The sequence below is a fragment of the Mesoplodon densirostris genome, chromosome 14, assembly GCF_025265405.1.
Source record: "Mesoplodon densirostris isolate mMesDen1 chromosome 14, mMesDen1 primary haplotype, whole genome shotgun sequence".
Lineage (NCBI taxonomy): Eukaryota > Metazoa > Chordata > Mammalia > Artiodactyla > Ziphiidae > Mesoplodon > Mesoplodon densirostris.
The window spans coordinates 21543375-21565198 of NC_082674.1; the positions used below are offsets into that span (position 1 = coordinate 21543375).

A 21824-nucleotide genomic window follows, 5' to 3' on the forward strand; every position below is an offset into this window, starting at 1 on the left:
AGCAGGGCTGAAGATTAAAGTGAAATGCTGTCACTAAACATTTATAGCAGCAGAACTGGTCATCCTTCTCAGCCTTCACAATAAACTATGACAGGGCAAGAGAAGCCACACGATCAGTTGATTTGTGATGTGGAAAGCCCTCAGAAGAGAGAGCTGGAGAAGGGTATCTCTGATTTTGTCCATAAACTGACACAAGTCTGAGGCTCACCCCAGGCTGTTCATGTGCAAGACACACCCAAAGAAGCATACAAAGCTTTAGGTATGGAACTACAACATAAATATATTGATAAATCAACATCCAAGTCCCAGACCAACTCCAGAGTAAGACATGAAAGGGTAGATCCAAACTGTACAGCAAAGTCTTTGAAAACCGAACTGATGCGGGAACTACTTCCCAAAGAAGGTGAACCAGAACTTGCGGTCTGACACTCGCTGAATTGGTTGCTTGTTAAAACGACAACAAAGTAATCAGCATTATTCAGAGGATTTACCAGGACCCAGAACCTCACTTCTAGGTATTTACCCAAGTGAAATGAAAACCTGTGTTGACAGAAAAACTGAGAAACCACTACACAAATGTTTATAGCAGAACCTGGAACCAATCTAACACATTGTGGCACATTTATAAAATGGATCGCTAGTTAGCAATTAAAAGGAAAAAAGTATTGATACTACAACACAGATGACTTTTAAATATATTATGCTAAATGAAAGAAGCGAGGTTCCAAAGACTACATAATTCCATTTAAGAAAACCCTGGAGGGCTTCCCTGGTGGCGCAGTGGTTGAGAGTCCGCCTGCCGATGCAGGGGACACAGGTTCGTGCCCCGGTCTGGGAAGATCCCACATGCCGCGGAGCGGCTGGGCCCGTGAGCCATGGCCGCTGAGCCTGCATCGTCCGGAGCCTGCATCGTCCGGAGCCTGTGCTCCGCAACGGGAGAGGCCACAACAGTGAGGGGGCCCGTGTACCGCAAAAAAAAAAAAAGAAAACCCTGGAAAAGGCAAAAATAGAGAGATGAGGAACAGATCAGTGGTTGCGCCTTTGATTCCTTACACTTTCCTGTGTTCTGCTGAGCCAACTGACTTTCTCTTTATTGGTGCCCTCTACTGCCCCCCTCTATCTGCTGCACACCTTTCACCAGCTCCCTTCTGTTTAAGTCTCTCCATTCTTCTAAATCAGTTATCAATCTTCCATCTGCTTTCATTTTCCGATATTGTGTTGACGTCTCTTAACTCCTGTCATCATTTCTCCTTTCTCTTTAACCCTATGGGTTTATGGTCTTTTTACTTCTTTACTGTTATTATAGTGGGGATTTAGGAAGGAAAAGATAAAACATATTCAATCTTTCATGTTTACCCAAGCTCTCCTTTAATCAAGTCTGCAACATCTAGTCTAGGAAAATGATATTATTTTTTCACCAAAAAATATATATACATATGAAGTTTATTTCTGGCCAACCTCAGAAAACTCAGGTGTTTATCAGACATGATCCCAGTATCTTCAGGCAAGCCATTGGATTTTTGTCTCCCAGAAGAGACACTTTAAAAAGGTTGTCACACTGTTTCCAGTCTGACAGCCAGAATTTCTGAGCTGCCTGGGCTGTAGGCCGGAGTTCACAGGGGTCTGACAAACCAATGGTTTTACACAGGGCTGGGGGAGCCGGGCAGCTGCTAACAGTGTTAAGCTGGTGACTTGCAGAGGAGTTGGGGGCCCATGTTTGTCTTTGAGCAGCCTCCCAGTAGTCACACTTATAATCAGGACCCAGAAATGCCTTTTCATTACTGACATCATAATCATCCCCTTACATAAAAGCATAAAAATAGTGTTGAATGGGCACTGACTCCCATGGGAAGCATTCCTGTTCACTCTCATCATTTCTATGGCACCTTGATCTTCAATCCCAAGTGGTCTTTGAAAAAGCAGTGATACTCAAGTCTTCCACACAGAAAACTCCAGGGTCTCAGGAAGCATCTGGGCTGGTGTTTCCTTTTCTTTAGATGCACAGCAAAGCTGGTGTTGGCTTTTAAAACTTTGGCTCACACAAATGTAAATTACATGTGGTAACATGCCCTACACACATATTATTTTTAACAAATCTGTCACTCTTCATCTGACCATACCAGCTGACCCTGAAATTTTGGATTTTATTCTGTAATATTATAAAATTATGATCTTGGATCTCCCCCTGCCCAACCCACTCCCCCAACCCTCCAACACACACACTCACACACACACACACACACACACACACACACGAAAACCCTGGGCTGCATAAACCAGGGCTTTCTTTTTATTGATGGTACATGACAAGGTAGAGCTCCCTGAGCCCCTCCCCTCCTTCAGGGAGTCTGGGATGGAAACTGTGTCATGAACAGGAGATTCACATTGTGTTGGGGGATAGGACTGGGGCAAGGACTCCCGAGCAGCTGAGACCCTCTCTCTCCCTCTTGTTCTCTCATTGGGGCTGGTGGTCCAGGGGACTTTCACTCCTTGGATGCCATGTGGACCGTAAGGTCCACCACCCTGTTGCTATAGGCAAATTCATTGTCATACCAGGAAATGAACTTGACAAAGCAGTCATTGAGGGCAATGCCAGCCCCAGCATTGAAAGTGGCTGTTGGGAATTCCCTGGTGGTCTAGTGGTTAGGACTCCTTGCTTCCACTACAGGGGGCCCAGGTTCAATCCCTGGTTGGGGAAATAAGACCCCACAAACCACAGGGCGTGGCCAAAAAAGAAAAAAAGAAAAGTGGGTGTAACAAAGTCCAGGAGAAAACCTGGTCCTCAGCACAACCAATGGGTCACAATGACCCAATACTCCCTTTGTGTGTGCAGATCTGGATTGTGTAAACTGTTTCAAAAACTTATATAATTGTGCTTAGACCTCTAACGGGTGGATCAGCCCTTAGAGCTTTCTGAAAGACCATCTCCCAGGTTATAATCCTCACATTGGCTTGAATAAAATTATTCCATTTCTTTCTTAGATCAACTATTGATTAATTTTTTTGGTTGACATTAGCATGGCATAGTGGGCAGGATATCAGTGATACCCATCAGAGGACACCTAGAATCTACACCGAACTGGCACTCAGTACCAGCACAGGCCCATTGAGTCCCACTAGCCTCTCAGTACTCCTCAGGTGTTCTGGTGAATTCTCCTCATATCTGGATCTCATTGTTTTTAAGTGATCATCCTAAAAATGTTATTCAAGCTGTTTTTACTTAAGACTTGGAGTCTTAAGGGGTACCGGTACATGTCCTAAGTAGGGACCTAGGGGAATCTGGGCCGTAGGCTTAGCAAAAATATAGGTGGCTAGGTTTTTGCTTAAGTTGAAAAAAAAAGGTCAGTGTATGATCTGAACAAACCATTTGCTAGTGAAATGAGAGACAATTATTCATCTCCTAAGAACAAGGGACGTTTGCTTCTCTGGCCACAAGGGGTCGTCAGGTGACTGAGAACCCAGCAGAAGTATCTGAGGATCAATCCTCGTGACTGCAGTGGCCCTTCAGAGGAACCCCACTACAACCGTTAAGAAAATACTGGTACATCAGTCCTTTGATATCCTTGAGGTGGCCACCCAATTCTTTGAGGAATTAAAACCAGCTGTTTTAATTCCTCAGTCAGCTGAGAGCCCTGACCATAAGACCCTCCCTATTCCCCAGGGAGGAGTGCACAGTTCTTGAGGCGCTAGCCTGCTATGTTAAGCCACCCTTTCTTTCTCTTCCAAAACCATGTCTCCGTATCTCATTTCAGCATCAGTGTACAGGGAGCCAATATTTTGGCATCAGTATTGTCAAAATTAGTTTGTAAAAGATCTCTATATAATCGACCTAAAGGAAATTAGGTGCTTATATAAATACTCAGAAATATAAATGAAACTAACCCAAATGAATTTCAGGATCACATGAGTTAGGATTAATTTTTAATGAATGAAAACAAGTTTAAGTTTGTTGGTTTAATTAATATAGACATGTCTTTAGAGTCATCAACATTAAGTATAATACTTTTATTGTACCTAAGTTTACTAGAAGTCAAATAAGATCTTATTATTCCTGTTACAAAATTTGTCTGCAAGAAAAATAACTTGATATGATGAAATTTTTAGTTAAATGTAAGTGAGATAAGAGTTTTTTAGGTGAATTCTTTAGGAATAATTATGTTTTATTGTGTTTCTACTCAAAAATAGTTTCCACTGAACCGGGTAAGAAATTAGAGAATTTTAATGGAAAACCTGATGGCTTCATAAAACTGTTAACAGAAGATTAAGATCCAGAATTAGTCACATAGGACTGAGTGAACTGATGAATATGGTTGCAATTTGGCAAGGGGAGGGGTGCCTGAAATATCGCTGGTTTTTAATCTGTGTTTTCCAGATATAAAGAAACCCTTCCCCTCAAGCTAAGTATGACTTACAGAAATTTAAAATTATAACTTTGTAAGTAGAATTAAAACATTTATCTTTTCTCTACCTGCTCCTTCCAAAAACTAGAAATTCTTAGGTTCCCAAAAGTCTTATCAGGTGAATAAGGAGACCACCTCCTGCTGGTTGCAGGAATTTCAAGATATTTCGGGACCTTGAGAAGACAGGAATCCACCCACATCTATAGATATCTCTGGCAGAATCTGATGGCAAGCCCTTGATATGGCTTTCCTAGCCTTGAGAGGCCTTTTTTTGTTGTTGTTGTTGGTGGTGGTGTTTTTTTTGCGGTATGCGGGCCTCTCACTGTTGTGGCCTCTCCCTTTGTGGAGCACAGGCTCCGGACGCGCAGGCTCAGCGGCCATGGCTCACGGGCCCAGCCGCTCCGCGGCATGTGGATCTTCCCGGACCGGGGCACGAACCCATGTTCCCCGCATCGGCAGGCGGACTCTCAACCACTGCACCACCAGGGAAGCCCCATGCTGTTTCCTTTTAAGTATATCTTTTATAATAGCAAAAGCTGGATTTCTTTCCTTATTGCCAAATGTATAAATCTATGACTTCGTTTTCCTTCCATATATTCATAAATATTGAGATGAGTGATACACTTGGACTTATTTTTACCACGTTATTCAGCATTTTTATTTAGAAAAATCCCCCCACCCCCACTCCACCTATGCTTGGAATAATCAGGGGTTTTTTGTTCCATTTGATTTTTTGCTTTAATGGTATGGGAGTGATATATTTCTTTTATTCTATTAGTTATCTTTAAATGTATAACTCATACTTTAATTTTTCTATTATCTAGTGTTGGTCTACATCCTGTTCTCTAAAAAAGAGAAAAGAGAATCTTAGTTCAGTTAGCTTAGAGAATCTTAGCTCTTGGATTTTAGTTCCAGATTATATTGTTTGAAAAATAATCCCTGCTTATTTAGATGTAACAATAAATGTTATTGGTTAATTTGGTCATCGTTCTAACAGTTGACGTCTGTTGACTCTATGTTCCCTTGTATATCTGAAAATCTTTATTTCATGCTCCATTTGTATTACGTTTTGATTAAGTGTAAAATTCTGGGTTGGTAAACATGTTTCTCAGACGATAAATCCAAAGAGTTTATTGCTCGGGAGCTAGAACCTCTGCCAATGGCTTAGTGAACATACAGGAATGGTTGAAAGGATTATTCTCTAACTAGCAAAAATGGTTAAATGGACCAAAGACCCCACCCACCCACCACCAGCCCTGCCATGAAGTCATCTGTTTTCTGCTTTGTCAGATGAGCGGGAGCCAAGGCTGGCTGTTGGGACTGGAGGGTGATAGCCCTTTTGCTTCTCACAGGAAGGGGAACAGCCAGAAATGGCTTCTCAGAGGACATGACCACTTTAGGAAAATAGAAAATGCATGGAGGCCTTGGAATTCTGGGACCATTGGTGGTGGGAAGTGGGAAAGAAACCCATTCCGTGTCTGAAAGCTGGGAAGGAAGCCTAGCACTACAGTGTTTTTAGCAGATTGCAACACATCAGTAGATCATGCATGAAATTTAATTTATTGTGTATTTCCTACTAACAAGAACATTATCCTACATAACCACAACAGAAGCATCGAAGTCAGGAAGTTAATGTTACTTCCATCTAATACTCAGATCCTATTTAATTTTCAGCTATGGTCCCAATAATTACAAGCCAGTTATTTTATAGAATGTCTCTCAATTTTATTTTGTCTGATGTTTTCTTATGATTAGACTCAGGTTATACATTTCTGACAAGAGAATCACAGAAGTGATTACATGTTCTTCCCTTTGCATCTTATCAGGTGATGCATGACTGATTTATCCCATTACAGATGATGTTTATTTTGATCACTTAAGATGGTGTCTGCCAGGCTTCTCCACTACAGTTCTTTTTCCCTTGTAATTAAGTATTTTGTGCAGAGAGAAGTATTTGAAACTATATAAATATACCATACCCTATCTAATTTCCAACTTACTACTTTTATCAGTATGAATTCATGATTTCCTTTTTTCATTCAATAGCTTATAATCCATTACTTTTAGTGCTCAGAATGTTCCAGATTTGGCTAGTGAGAGTCCCTTCAAGCTAACTTCTGTGTCCTTTGATATGATCTTATCTTTCCTTGATAAGTTCTTTGCTTTCTGGCACAAGATGTTCCAGGCCTATCTTGTACTTTGGTCCCAGCCCTAGAATCAACTATTTCTCCAAGAAACCTTGGGTTTTTGTTGTTTTAGTGGAAAGTGTATTTAGCATGCAAGATCTAGGCACAAGCACTTATTGCTATCACACTTCTCCTGCTCCCAAACCCTCAGCGGACAGAGCTACTTCCCTCCGTTTATTTCTATATTTACGTAGATCTGTTGAAAACCATGAACACATGCCAATATCCCCTTCTCCAATCCACCACCACAGAGTTCATTCTTGCTTTCTCCCTTTCCATGCATGTAACACCCTTCTCTAATAGTGAGAAACATGGCTCAGGTTATTCCTAATATACTTATTTGATTAATCTCTCAGCACATAGTCAAAGCCCCGACACTCTCTCTCGCATGTATGCCCTCCTCATCCTACTCAGGCTCTGACACTGTAATGGGCTGGCCCCTGTGTGGACATCTTCATCTCCCCACCACTGGCTGCCTCCATGGCAGGTGACCCTCTCACCCTACTTGGACTCCCACCTGACAGATCTTCCTCCTGTACAGATGCCCTCCTCACTGCACTTGCACTCTATCAGCCCAGGTTGAGCTGCATGTGTTGCTCGCACGTGTAGATGCCTCCTTCATTTTTTTTGGCCGCGCAGCATGTAGGATCTTAGTTCCCTGACCAGGGATCGAACCCGCATCCCCTGCCTTGGAAGCGCGGAATCTAAACCTCTGGACTGCCAGGGAAGTCCCGCCTTCTTCATTCTGATAGGGTTCTGATTCTCCATGTGAGACACACACACACACACACACTGGCTCGGACAAGCCATGCTGAGCCACCTACCTTGTGGATGCCCTCCTCATGCTGACACCCCACGTCAAGCTGACCCCCCTCTTAGGCTCCCACCTCACTCACTCCAGCTGACAACCCACACGCCTTCTTTCCTGTGAGGGCTCCTTTCTCTTTCTCCAACCCCACGACAGGCTCCCGACCCCCATGGACACTCTCCTCATCCAGCTTGGGCTCTAACAGCCCACAGCAGGCTGCCCTCCATGTGGTTGCCCTCTTCATCCTGCTCAGGCTCTGGCATTCAAGCTGGGCCACTCCTATGCATGGCCGCCCTCCTTTCACTTGAGCTCCGACACCCAGAACGCTCAGCCCCCAGCATGAACGCCTACCTTGCCCTACTCCACATAATGGCTTAAGGACTGAATTATTCAAGGAGGGAAGGGAAAAGCAGAGCTCCAGAAACATTAACTATACCCAGAGACATTTTTTCATGAAATGTTTCAGTAACACAATGCAATATATCAGTGTACTGGGTCATGCTGTGAAATACATTCTTACCGTGGGCCTCAAGAAAGGTTGGAAGGCCACTGACCTAGATTCTAGAACGATGGTACAGTAGCACCCCATTTAGTACATCGTTGTTCTCTAGACTGCGATCTCAGGAGAGACCCTGTCACCTGTGTGAGCACCCTATCAAACAGGACACTGCTTCCAGGCAAGAGATGTGACTTTGGTGGGCTAATGGGAGTCACAGACCCGGGTTCTAGCTCTGCTTCAACCCTTCACTAGGCAAGCAATCCAGTTACCTTATACATTAAATATGCAGATGATATGGAATGTACTTCTCTCCCAAAGTATAAAATTAGGTAGCACGTGAAAAGTGCTTTGAAAACTACAAAAATTATCACAATAACTGGCATTTAAGGAATGCATCACTCCTTTACACACAATATAATTTTGAATCTTTAACTGTGACATTCACACCTAATAGATGAAGTAACTGCAGTATTTGAACCCAGGTCTGTCCATTAGACTCCACCCTCAATCATTAAATGGTACTTTTAAAACACTGCTTGAAAAGTTACTGCGTTAGAGACAAAGGAACATCTGTGTTCTGTTACAGAGTTTGAATTATATGGAGAATGAATTTTTTTTACCATTCCCCTTAAATATAATTCTTGCAAGTTCTGAGTCCTGTAGGGTCTCCCCTTTTTCTATGTAAATATAGCCAAAATGCAAGAATTTGAGACAAAAAGGGGCAACTCAAAGGCCAACGGTGGCACCTGGTACAGAGTCCCTGGGTGGCACAGTCATTTCCTTAGCTCTAAGATGGCAGCCAAGGTAAGGCCCTTGAATGAAGTGGGTGATGGATAAATATGTTGAAGAATGAATAAATGAGAGCCCGGCTAGGTCTACAACTCTGGCAGCTGGCTGGGGTGGGGACGTGGGCTGAGCAGTGGCCCTCAGCCCCAAGGTGGGGGGCTGTCAAGAGGAGGGCAGACCTCAGGGCAGAGTCAACCTGGCGTTTTCTGGGACTGGCCATGGATGTGTGTGGGACTAAGTCTCTGCTGAGGGGCCTGGAGAGCTTGCCCAGAGCTACTTCTGGGCAGTTGGACGGGGCCAAGCAGAGCTAGAGACCAGGTGTGGGTGGGCATGAGCAAAGTGTTCTTCACAAGACCATTAAAGTCCACCTCGAATGTTCTATTTTTAAAAGCCAAATAGCAGCATTCTTCCTCCTGTCCCAAAGTGAAAATTCTCAGAGCAGCAGTGACCGTATTGGTCAAGGACGTGGTGGGTGGGACAGGGAACAGACTGAGCCACAGGGGAAGAGAAGCAGCAGAGGGAAAGTGTGCATCTTCCACCCCATAAGCACAATGCTACCCCCTGTAGACACATCAGCCACAGAGACCAGAAACCTCACCAAGCCATCACTGGTCCCCTGTGCCTCTCTCCTCAGCAGAGGAAGACCTGTGCATGGGAAGAGGGGCTCTTTATCTTTGCCAGGGATAGCACTAAGGTGGACAAGAGCAGGTGCAGACAGTACAGGAGCCCGAATTCTAGCCCAAGAGCAGTTTTTACTCCCTAGGAACATAGATATGTGGGGAAGAAACTCCAAAAGAAAACAGCATGAATGACCAAACGCCACTAGGGTGGCGTGGCTCAGGAGTCAGACGGATGGCACGCTCCACAGTGGACCTGGTCATGCCCTAGTTTCTTAAATTAACATTTTCCCCGTCCCCAAGTACCCATTACAGAGGTGCAGGGTGGGGCAGCGAGGGAAAGGGAAAGCTTCCCTACTCTACGCGAGGGAGATGAATGTACCTGTACGCTCTGAGACGCCTCTCAGGGACACCAAAACCTCCCTCTCAAGAATGGAGGTAGACAGATAAGGAGAGGGGCCTGGGTATCACAGACAACCTGAAAGTGGTGCCACCAGGGCCCTTTGTGGCTGACAGAATGTGTGCTCCGAGGGGACTGCGAGGGAAGCAACAGCTGGCCAAGGCAGCTGAGTTTTACGGGGAGATGGTCAATCTTGACAAAGTGGGTCCAGCACTGCTATTTCTATTCACTTCAAAGGAGCCTGATGATGTGGAATCAGAAGCCATTATCCTTTTGCCAGAGGATTCGCCTCTATCCCTTTCTCTGGCAAAATCCTACCCTCTGCAAGCCTGGTTCTCTAGAGAACAGACTGGCAAGGAACAAGGAAAAACCCCGTCCTACTCTCACACCTCCCGTGACATGACAGCTTCTACTGCAGCACAAACTCCCAAGAACAAGGTCCTTTGGTGTGGGCGAGGTCATCCAGTCCTTGATCACCCCTGAGGATGACCAAGGAACCCATTCCTGTGCCACAGGGTGGTCTCTGGGGCTGGGTCCCGAGTCCAGATCAGAGTGAGGTCTCCTGAAGGATGAAGGTGGGGCTGATCCCCTGGTGGGCTGGGCCGTCCTCAGGCACATCCATGGCCTCCTTGTCTCTGCTGCCCCTCAGCATCCCATTGCTCACCTTCTCCGGAAACACAGCAGTGTCCACAGAGAGATCCTGGGGAACACAGAGCAAAGGGAGTGGGTGGGGTGAACGTGAGGCAAAGGGGAGGTGAAGGAACCTCCCCTTTCTCTTGCAGGAAAGATGACCCTGCTTTGATCCTGGCTAGAAAGGAGACCAACGAGGAGCAGGCCCGGGGATGAACACGGAGGCTGGGAGGAGGGAGACAAAAGGCCAGCAGCTGTGGCCTCGCGGGCCCGAGACCCTTCTGCCCACCAAGCCCCCGCTCCCCTGTGGGAAGGAGCCAGGCAGCTGCTGCGGGACAGTCCAGCTCAGGCCAATCATCAGAGAAAGGGGGGCTGGGAGGAGAAAGAAAAGGGAGGCACAGGAACCCAGGAGGCCCGGCAGTAGCCTGAGAGGGAAGGGAGGGGCAATCTGACAACAGAGGTGCTACCTGGCTGGGGGTTTTGCAGTGAAGCCGCTTCTGACAGGACATGGGCAGGAGGGCAACGAGGTTCGGCAACACTGGGTAAATGGTCCGAGGGTTCAGGGTCCGGCCCCGCATTCCGCCTGAAGACAAAGTGCTCCTGAGGCTCCTATCGTGTAACCAGGGCACACCCGCGGCCCCCTGCTCTCAGGACTCTAAACCCCCAGTCCCCGCCCACCTCCTCGAGCTCCACCAAGAAGCGTGACTGTTCCAGGCACCCAGGAGCCCAGGATTCCCTGAGCTCCAGACTCCAGACCCCTGAGCGCCCTCCCTCAGCTGGTCCCTGTTTCCCTGTGCCCCCATGCCACACCCCCTCACCACTGAGCAGACTGACAGCCAGGCCCACCACAATGACCGTGGTGGAGTTGTGAGCGCTGTACCATAAATACGACAGGGAATAGAGCCGCTGTAGCCCTGTGGGTCTGGGGAGAGCAGACGGTGAGACAATTAGCAATTCAGTGACAGGCATTCTTCAGGCACCTGGCTCCACCCTCCTACGCGGTCCTAGAATCCTGGGACCCGACACCCTGACATTTGGCCCAAGTCCTCTGGTGGCCATCCCTTAGCAAGGCCCCTGGAAAACCCCTCAGAAGTGAGCTGTTCTCCACAAGGAGAAAGAGAGTGAGCTCTGACTCACTTGGAGATAGTAGTCGAGGGCACCAGTGCGGCCACGGTGACAGCAGTCAGATTGCCGGGCAGGGAAAAGCTGGACCCATTGGAGGGAGTGGGCGCTCTGGCAGAGCCCACGCTGGTCACTATGCTCCCAATGCCGATCCAGAAGGCCATGATCAGTCCAGCCAACAGGCCCACGATGGCACCCTGCCCAGAGACACGGCACACTCTCGTCTCAATGCCAGCCCCACCAAACCTTCACGTAAGTTCCCAGCAGTCACGGTGAGAGCCCTCCCAAGTCATTCCCCAGGTCCACCCCTGCACATGACCGTGGAGCCAGATGGGTCACTCACAGGAGGATTGGCGCAAGGAAAGAACATCCCAAGGCAGAAGAGTCCGAGGAGCGGGCCCCCAACCATACCAAAGATGCTGATTGCTGCCTGTGGAGGACAGGGTTGAGGAAAAGAACACTCAGGCTCAGAGAGCCCCAGCCTCCGAGAGCCCCAGCCCCAGAGAGCCCCAGCCCCAGAGAGCCCCAGCCCCAGAGAGCCCCAGACTCCGAGAGCCCCAGCCCCAGAGAGTCCCAGCCTCCGAGAGCCCCAGCCCCCGAGAGCCCCAGCCCCAGAGAGCCCCAGCCTCCGAGAGCCGCAGCCTCCGAGAGCCCCAGCCTCCGAGAGCCGCAGCCTCCGAGAGCCGCAGCCTCCGAGAGCCCCAGCCCCAGAGAGCCCCAGCCTCCGAGAGCCCCAGCCCCCGAGAGCCCCAGCCCCCGAGAGCCCCAGCCCCAGAGAGCCCCAGCCTCCGAGAGCCCCAGCCCCAGAGAGCCCCAGCCTCCGAGAGCCCCAGCCCCAGAGAGCCCCAGCCTCCGAGAGCCCCAGCCCCAGAGAGCCCCAGCCTCCGAGAGCCCCAGCCCCAGAGAGCCCCAGCCCCAGAGAGCCCCAGCCTCCGAGAGCCCCAGCCTCCGAGAGCCCCAGCCCCAGAGAGCCCCAGCCCCCGAGAGCCCCAGCCCCCGAGAGCCCCAGCCCCCGAGAGCCCCAGCCTCCGAGAGCCGCAGCCCCACCCACATGGCACCGCCAGCACCACTGCCTCAGAGCCCACCTGTCAGGTCTGTCTGTCTGTTCTACCTGGAATCATCAGAACGCAGGATTCCAGAGGGCAGAAATGGTTAAGGGAACGCGCTCAGGGTTCTCCTGAGGCCGATCCTTAGATATCTCTCAGCCAACAATGACCCTGGGGCTTTTGGCTACTTGAGAATCTGTTCACAGCTAAAGGTAGCTCATCAAAGGGGGATCTCTGACACCTGCCCCTATGTCATTCCTTTCACAATAGCTGTCTTCTTCAATTTCTGGTTTCCATCAGCTCCTTTTCTCCCTTAAAAATTGCTTTCTTCCCTCCATGGTCATTACCTGAAGCACAGGTCCCATCTGGGAGGAAATATAGGCCATTCCCAGACAAAGTAGCCCATAGCCAAAGGCTGAGGAAAAAGAAAGGAGGAAACAAGCAGATGTGAGTTAACACAATAAAAGCGGGAAAAGCAGAGCAAAGCTCCTTCCCCGGCCAAACTACTACCTCTGTGTCCCCGGAAACAGGGCATATTACCTCAGGCCCCACCTCCAGGTCTCTCCCACCCCGTCCTCACTCTTATGACTCAGAGACCTCCCCAGGAAATTCCCTGACATGTAAACAAGGTTGGTGCTTCATTGGGCAAGTGCTGAGCCCAGGCTAAAACGGGTGCTTCAAAGCAGAGGGACAACAGTTCTCAGGGTGTGTCTTAGAAAGAACACGGCTGAAGAGACGAGGAAGCATAATCCCACCGATGATTCTGGAAAGCATGGTGGCCCGGACTTCAGAGAAATGAGGGAACCAGGGTCGAATCAAGTCTTCCATTGTAACAGTTGCCAGTGAATTAAAAGCAGAGGATATGGTGCTGAAAGAAGAAAAAGACAAATCCAGAAGCTGAGAAATGCAAAACAAGGGACCCCACTGAGGGACTAGCACCCTGAAGGCAGGAGAGGACGTGTGCAGCCCAAACACCATCCTGACAGTTGGCAGACGAGGAAGAGACCAGGGAGGCAGGGACACCTGGCCTTCTCTGAGTGGGGTACAGGTTTGGTTCAAGTAGATCAATTCCTGGTATCATAAAAGAATCCTTCACCAAAAAGGGGACTCTCCCAGGAGAGGATACGCGCTGTCCCACACAGACCAGCTGCCCCTTGTCATTCACACATGAACGAACACAATGAGAGATTCAGAGGGACCCCCGCTCCACCCATCACCTTGTACCAAGGAGGGGTCAGCTGTGTCAAGCCTGATGGAAAAGGTCCAAGAGTGTACCTTAGGGAGCCACTGAAGAGGCAGGCAACAAAGAGCCCAGGCAGGCCTGGCAGGCCTCTCAGGAGATCCATCACAAAGTACAGGACAAACTGCAGGCAGAGCAGAAGTGCACAGCTCTCCTCAGAGAAGCCCATCCCCAGGGCACACCGCCCTTCCCCTGCCTAGGTCAGGCAGTGTCTGCAGACTGCGTGCTTTAGGAAGGGGGCCAGGCCCTGAGGGCAACCCCACAGTAAGCGGAGAGAACGCAGGCTCTGGAGAGAGAAGGACGCAGCCCACACCCCAGCTGTGCCTCAGCGAGTGGTGTGACTTGAGCATGCTGGCCACCCCGTTGTGCGGCCTTTTCTCCTCTGTAAAATGAGGCTGTCGGGAGGGTTAGATGAGACCAGGCGTGTGACGGCTCCCCACAGAGCAGGTGGTGCAGAGCGGTGAGTCAGTGAAGGTAGGTCCCCGCCCCAGTAGGGTGGGCACTGTGATTAGCTGGGGGCTGGGATCCTCACATGCTGGATTGTAGATTTCCAGAACAGGAAGGACTTTCCATCCATTTCCCACCCAGGGTGGGAGTCCCTCCTGCAGCCACCCAGACACTCCCCCTGGGGGGGTCCAGGAGGGGGGTCAGGGAGGCCTTCTCACCTGGTCAGGGGCTGCTTGAGTCTGCTGGGTGCTCATGGGATACTCCTGGTAGTAGGCGAACATGACCAGGCCAATGAGGCAACCCATGCAGAGGACCACCTGCTGGCAAGGGAAGACGGCGTAGCAGGAGCTGCAAAAGAGGCCAGTGCCAAGCAGGGAGACGACGCTAGCAGGCACGTCCCCAGGCCCCAGAAAGCAGCTCCACGTCCTGCCCAATGGGTGCGCGTGCGCTCCGGCATCCTGTCCCATCCCAACTGCCTCAGTGGAGCCGGGGCCCACTCTTCCCCCAGCCTGTGCTCCCCGCTCTTCCTGGCCCTGCACTCACAGCACCGCAGCCTTCTCTGTGCGGGAACTGAGGTAGCGCTGCACCTGAGCCTGGTTCACTCCATACAAGGAGAGCATCATGAAGACACCCCCGAAGGCCAGCGTCCAGAAGGTGTGCCGCACAAAAGGGTCCGGATCCAGCCTGCCAGAGACACCAACAGGTCACTGTTGCCCCAGAGACTCAGCCTTCCCCACCCTCCTACAATAGGGGGCAGGCAGGGCAGAGAGATGGCTGCCAGGGCGAAGCTGGACTCAAGACAGGGCAGCAGGTTGGGTGGGGAGGGGGTGGCTCCATCCCTCCAACCATAGCCTCATCCCAGGTGCTAAAAACATCCTGACACTCAACCACCGGCCAGAACGCTGTGCTCACCCTCCATCTCCGCAGTGCCAGCCTCCCACTGGCCTCAGTGCTGTACTTCAACTTCCACAGCTTGCCCTCTGCTTACTACAGCCCTAAGCGCAGGCTCTAGATGGGCTCAGCTGTCAGGCACTACAGACCCCAGCCGGGGAAGGGGTGTACTTACTCGATTCCAGAGATAAGGCCATGCTGGGAAGCCACATCCCACACGTGCCCCAAACCGCCCACCTTGGCCGACCCCACAATGATAACCACCAGCTGCCCTAGGAACATAACCAGTGTCTGGAACACATCTGTCCAGATGACTGCCTTCAGTCCACCCTGCAGGGAAAAGACAGCACACCTGCCACAGATGTCTACGAAGCCATACCACCAGCGAGGGCACCAGACAGCCGCCAGCGGTGTACAGCTGCTAAGATCCTGCTGACGTCACTCCCAGCCCATGCCCACCTTCAGCCCCCACATCCCATTTCCTACATCTCATTTCACAGCATCCTAGAAGGTCATGCCCTCTCCTCACCTATATTCTTATCTCATCTACCACCCACCTATTGATCTTATCCCATCTTTTCCCTTTCCTCCCATCTCCCTCCCAATTTCATCTCTTCTCCTCCCTCCCCTAAGACTAACTGTGCTTACCAGAGCAGTGTAGACGGTACAGACAATGCCTAGGGTCAGCACTGACAGCCAGAGATCAAAGCCAGTCACTGTAAACAGATAAAAGTCACATTCCTGGGGCTTCCCTGGTGGCACAGTGGCTGAGTCTGCCTGCCAATGCAGGGGACACGGGTTCGAGCTCCGGTCTGGGAAGATCCCACATGCCGTGGAGCAACTGGGCCCGTGAGCCACAACTACTGAGCCTGCGCATCTGGAGCCTGTGCTCCACAACAAGAGAAGCCGCGAGAGTGAGAAGCCCGCGCACCGTGATGAAGAGTAGCCCCCACTCGCCGCAACTAGAGAAGGCCCTCGGCACAGAAACGAAGACCCAACACGGCCAAAAATAAATTAAAAAAAAAAAAAGTCACATTCCTGTCTCCCGAGGAGGGTTTCCCAGCAGAGAAGTCAGAAAAGCCTTGGTAAGATATGAAGCATTTAGTCATTAAGGATGCTATAAATCATTTACCACAATGGAAAAAAAAAGTTTGCAAAGCTCCACCAAAAGGTGTTGATTAACCAATTCAGATGGGGCCTGGTAATGTTTGATTAGCTTTCCACCTCTAGTAGAGACCAGCCAAGGGCCCAGGCAGTGAAATAATACCCTGGTCAAGGTTGGATTCTTTTCTGCACACTCTCCTCTACCTGCCCCTCCCAAAGGTTTTTCCCAGCCTGCTGTGGCCGGGAGTCAGGGGCTGTGACTCCTCACCTGCATTGAGGGCCAGTGATGGTGCATAGAGGACAACTCCCATGTAGATTACCTGTCGGGTACGGAAGAGAGAATGTGAGGGGAAGAGGAGATGAGGGTGGGCAGAGAGAGGAGGAAAGATGGACCTCAGCTCCAATATCCCAATGGCCTCCCTTCACCTAGGCCCACCTCCCTCTCCCTTCTTCCAAAGTTTGGCTTGCTGCCACCATAGTACCTGCGCCAGAACTGGAAGGAATGGGAAGCAGGATGCCTCCGGGGGCTAGCAGGAATTTCAGTCTTGCTCGTCTGAGAGCAAGGAAGGCTCCAGCTGCCTCAGCAAGCCTGAGTCCAGTTCCCGCTACCATGCATCAGGCTCAATTTCCATCCTCATTCCACTTACCATCTGAAAGATGAAGGTCACGGTCCCACAAACCCGCACAGCTTTATTGAACCGGAGCTCCAGGTACTAGGTAGGAGTAGATTTTTTTTTTTTTTTAAAAAAGGTATTCCTCTCCACTCCACCCCCAACAATTCACACACAACTTCCCTCAAGAAACCTAGGAGCAGAGGAAATATCCAACTCGTATCCACTCCGGGCCCCACTCAGCACAGCACCCTTCTTCTCTCCCAACTCCCACCCCGCCCAACTTCAACCAGAGAGAACTTATAAACACACAGTGTATTCCCTGTCACTCTCATCAGGCAAAGGAGATCCAGGGGCCCAGATCCCTAGGTGCCCTGTTCCTCCTCTCCACCCCTGACCCCGGGGGTCCTATGTGCTCCTCCCTACCTACCTCGTAGGCACTGGTGAGATGCAGGCGGTAGAAGATTGGGATGAAGATGTGTGCTGGGATCAGCAGCCCCAGGAAATAGGAGCAACCCAGGAACCAATACTGGGTCCCAAATCGGTAGATCTCGGACGGCACGCCCAGGATGGCCACGGCTGACTGGAAGGTGGCCAGCAAGGACAGCGCCACAGGAAAGCAGCCCATTTTGCGGTCCGCCAACAGCAGCTGGCCGATGGTATGTCGCCCCCAGCCACGATAGGCATGGTAGAGCCCAATGGCAAGGGAGAGAACCAGCAGCAGGACAAAGACCACATAGTCCACCAGGGAGAAGGTGGATGTGACCATGTGGGTGTCTGGGGCTGTGGGGAGGGGCGCGGAGGTGCTCACCGCCACACTCATACCCTCTCTGCGTCTGTCACCTGCAGCCACTTGCTGCTCCTGGGCTCTGGGCTGCCCCTCGGCTGGGCAGTGGCAGGCAAGTGGCTACAATCTGACTCCCAGCCACCGTCTCACCGTCCTCCTCTACCACCAAGTGACATTGTCCAGGTGAGCTGCAAAGAAATCGGCTCTTAGTCAGGCCTATCCTGCCTTCATGGTCACCCACCCTTGGGCCTGTGCATCCCACACCCATCAGATTTGGGCCAGCCAGCTCCGTGGCAGCCCTTGAAGGTGTGGAGGTACTGATATGGGTTTGGTAGGGCAGAGAGGGGAGGGAGGAAGCAGCAGACTGAGACGGCCAGGAGACAACTACTTGGCCAAGTCCTTTTTGGGTGTGCACAGCTGTGAAACTTAAGAACCTTCTTAGGTCTCCACCCTAGCAGTGAAAGAAAAATCAACTCTAGCCCATGTTTCTTCTCAGAATTCCCTGCCCCCACCTGCAGGCACAGACCCAGTCACTACAATGTACTGAGCCAGCAGAGCCCAGCCTGGCGCCACAAGCCAGCCGGGAGGAAGAAACAGAGACGAATGACAGCATGGCCTCCTCCATTCTCCCAGCCTCAGTACCCGCACCCCCGTGACCCTCAGTGTCACCGTCCGAACAGCAGCCCTTCTCAACACTGATCACCAGGGAGGCCACCTCCCCGGCAGCGCCAAATTCCATTTCAGGCAACCCCAGGCCAGCCACTCTGTTCTCCCAACACTACTAAATAAGGCCGGCCACCCACCTCTCAGCTCCTCCACCTATGACACCACAGTCAGTAAGAGATCCAGGAAGAGTGGTGCCATTCAAAAGTGAGATGGCAACATGCTGGAGCCAGGGGTTCAGAGTTACAATTACAGGGGCACTTTGGAAACAAGCAAACCAGCCAGGGAGCTGCAGGCAAGAGAAACAGTCAGGGAAAGTGGTCCTATCCCATGGGCGCAGACACCTACCGCAAGAAGCCATGCCTGTTCTGAATCAAAGCTGCCTGGAGAAGCTGTGTGTCTGGAGCTGGGCAGAGGCTGAGGATCTGGTCTATAAGTGGCTGAGGTGAGATGAGGAACTGGGAGTAGAGGGAAGCTCAGCAGCTATTTGTTTTGGACCCTTCAGGGAACCAATCGCTGTGGACCAAACGGCCCTATCACCCTACAATCCCCAAACTCCAGCTTGGCCCTAGAGGCTCCAGAATGGGGAACAGGGAGCTCACATTCAATAGCATTCTTAGATGGATTAGGCTTTCACTTTAAGTCACACTTGGCACTGTGTGCAAGGGGGAACTAGAAAAGAGTTGCTGAGAGATGGGAAAGTTGCTTTTCTAACTCCTGCACAAGAAGTACTAATCCTCAAAGAATATACCTACATTATCCTCAGAACAAGGACCAGATCGCAGTATGTCAAAACTTAAAGGAATCTTAAGAGATCACTATTACAAGCCCCTCATTTACCAACAAACACACTGAGGCCCATGAATTTAGATAACCTAATATGATGTTAGTTAATATTTTTTGAACACCTGTTATATAATCCAGCAGTGTGTTATGTACTTTATAAACGTTAACAATAATAAATAAGTAACCATACCTATCACTTTCAAAACACCATGTCTCAGGTTATGCACTTTATATGAACACTCTCTAGTTCCCTAGGGTTATACAGCATGATATAAAACAAGGGAGAAAAAACAATGCTGTCAGTAGGTATGACAGGTAATTCACCAGGAGCCCCTCCTTCACTACTCCCAGAACCAGGGATGGAGCAGAGTGTTAATTGTTGTCAGTCACTCCTGAAGCAAAGATTAGATTTCAACTAATCTAGAGAGAGATTAATATAAACTATGTCTTTTGTCCTTGCCCACTAGGAGAAAGATCAGCCTAGCTGTCTTCCGGCTCTCCTACACTGTGTTCTTGGACAGATGTTGCCTGGCTGGCAAGACTATGACCTCATGCAAACCAGTCCTGAACTCTGAACCTCCTGGAGCCAATGAAGAGAGAAAATCAGACTTGGCAACTCTTGAATCACATGTTCTACTGAGTCACAAATGTTAGTCCCCAGAACAATGTTCCCAACAGGCCACTCGGGTTTAACCTAAAGAGGCCCTGGGCCTTTGTGCATTGCAACACCTTGAGTTTTCTCACTCCTCTTTGGCAAGTTTTTATTACTGTGAAAGAGGTGACGGGAACTACTGGAGAGTAAGAGGAGATAAGATGCCTGCTGTGTGCACATAACACTGTGTAGAGGTAAAGCGTTAATGATACAGCTAGGCAGGTAGTTGGAGAAAGGAAAAAAGGTGCAAGTATGGACAGGAAAACAGATGTACAGAAATGGAGACCCTCTACTGCTGGGGTAAACTGGCAGGGTTCCTGTGGATTCTATTTGCATGAGATGCAGAGAACTCTCCTGGATGGCTGAAGAGAGAGCCAGGCAAGACAGGAAAAACCTGACCCAGTAACAAAGGCTTCATTAGACATGATTCTAAGAACAGGATAGTGGCCTTCTAAAACTGCTACAGTGGGGACTTCCCTGGCGGTCCAGTGGTTAAGACTCTGTACTTCCAGTGCAGGGGGCACGGGTTGGATCCCAGGTGGGAGAACTAAGATCCCACGTGCCATGCAGCATGGCCAAACAACAACAACAGCAACAACTGTACACTGATCTAAACCCCATGGATTTGCATATGAGGGGAGCCAAAAGTAAGAGATAACTTGTTTCACTACAACTCTAACACATAGGGCACAAATAGCACGCTGTGGGACTCTTTTAAAAAGTCCAAGATACACACAGACAAGAAAGAGAATCATCCTTCACCACCCTAACTCCACTCTCACTTTGGTCACAAAGTGAATTGCTTTGACTCCTACAAAAGGCAAAGGTGCCACTGACGGATAAATCTTCCCAAAAAGATGCCTTCAAAATCCGTCTTTGTGGACTTCCCTGGTGGCACAGTGGTTAAGAATCCGCCTGCCAATGCAGGGGACACGGGTTCGAGCCGTAGGCCAGGAAGATCCCACATGCCACGGAGCCACGAAGCCCGTGCACCACAACTACTGAGCCTGTGCTCTAGAGCCCGTGAGCCACAACTACCGAGCCCACGCGCCGCAACTACTGAAGGCCGTGTGCCTAGAGCCCGTGCTCCACAATAAGAGAAGCCACTGCAATGAGAAGCCCCTGCTCTCCACAACTAGAGAAAGCCCGCACGTAGCAACAGAGACCCAATGCAGCCAAAAATAAATAAAATAAATTAATTTTTAAAAAAAAGATTGCATAGCTCCCAAGGAAATTACTTAAAAAAAAAAAAAATCTGTCTTTGTGCCTAGAATTCCTCAAGCTCTGAAAGGCTTTAGGGGCCCTCATTAAAATGCTAGTAACTACTAATGCCTTAGAAAATGTGCCAGCCCTCTGAAGGTAAATCCTTTCAGGAGATTCCAGACACCTGGGGGTAGGTGGAAGGGAAGCCAGGCTACTGAAGACGAGCTTTGGTTAGCTTTGATGAGCTTTTGCTAACCCTAACCAAAGCCAACACTCAGTCCCTCCCGGCATGGGGCTCGCTTGGCGCCCTTCGGTCAGGGCGCCGGGCCACCATGGGACAGCGCTCGTCTTTACCTTACCTCCGTGGCCCAGCCAAGGCTAAGACGGTCCCGTGGTTCTTCCCGAAATCTGCATCGCTCCCTTTTTCTGGGAAGGCAAAGAAATGAGGAGTCAGGGAAGCATCTATCCCGCCCCTACCTCCTCGCCGGAACACAGGACGCCGCGTGGTTTCAGGACTGAGCTGAAGGAGATAGGGTGCTCCGGCTCGTCTCTTCCCGACAGGGTTTGCCCTTCGCCCTTCGCTCCTCCATCACCCTTACCCTCTTTATTTCCTGGCTTCTCTCCTTCCCTCCACACGCGAGGTGGCAGGACCACTACCACCTCGTCGCCGGCACCTCCGATCTTCCCGGGCCCCCACGCTAGGGGCCGGCCCATTCCGCCCCTCACCTCTCCGCTCCTCCCCTCCCCTCCTTGTCCCTTCCCACCCTGACGCCACTCTCCCGAGCCTCTGTGTTCCGGCCCACCCCCTGTCGGCCCGCCCCAGTCCGGCCCACCTGCCGGGTCTCCACACGTGGGTCCGGCCGCCTCCGGAGAGCCGGCCCCGCAGCCCCAAACCTGGTGACAGCGGGGTCCCGCCCCCTGCCCGCCCACGCCGCCGCGCCGCCAT

The 21824-nt window shown here is 50.4% G+C and overlaps 1 protein-coding gene across 3 annotated transcripts; it reads right to left on the reverse strand.

The window, feature by feature from the left end:
• Window positions 1-8308: 8308 nt before the first annotated feature.
• LOC132501262 (sodium-dependent multivitamin transporter) lies at window positions 8309-21798 on the reverse strand. Of its 3 annotated transcripts, none has more exons than XM_060116842.1 (17): window positions 21712-21798; window positions 21238-21304; window positions 17218-17762; window positions 16824-16889; window positions 16445-16496; window positions 15721-15788; window positions 15248-15402; window positions 14725-14865; window positions 14400-14529; window positions 13770-13858; window positions 13250-13362; window positions 12842-12909; window positions 11792-11878; window positions 11464-11645; window positions 11145-11248; window positions 10794-10909; window positions 8309-10396 (listed from the first exon to the last, which is right to left on the reverse strand). In XM_060116842.1, exons 3-17 carry the CDS (start codon window positions 17608-17610, stop codon window positions 10244-10246), a joined length of 1917 nt encoding a protein of 638 aa, XP_059972825.1. In that variant the 5' UTR covers window positions 17611-17762; window positions 21238-21304; window positions 21712-21798; the 3' UTR covers window positions 8309-10243. The 3 variants fall into 3 exon arrangements, with proteins under 3 accessions (XP_059972825.1, XP_059972824.1, XP_059972826.1); XM_060116841.1 differs by lacking the exon at window positions 21712-21798 and adding an exon at window positions 21478-21596; XM_060116843.1 differs by lacking the exon at window positions 21712-21798 and adding an exon at window positions 21478-21596 and having other exon boundaries at window positions 21233-21304.
• Window positions 21799-21824: the final 26 nt, after the last annotated feature.

Bases quoted from the DNA above. Each gene is read 5' to 3' on its own strand.
- LOC132501262 (XM_060116842.1), bottom strand. From the start codon at position 17,610: ATGAGTGTGGCGGTGAGCACCTCCGCGCCCCTCCCCACAGCCCCAGAC. The intron at 16,497-16,823 runs GTAAGTGGAATG...CGTACCCGACAG, and splicing joins TGACCTTCATCTTTCAGATG to GTAATCTACATGGGAGTTGT. The intron at 10,397-10,793 runs GTAGCACCTCTG...TGTGTTCCCCAG, and splicing joins ACTGCAAAACCCCCAGCCAG to GATCTCTCTGTGGACACTGC.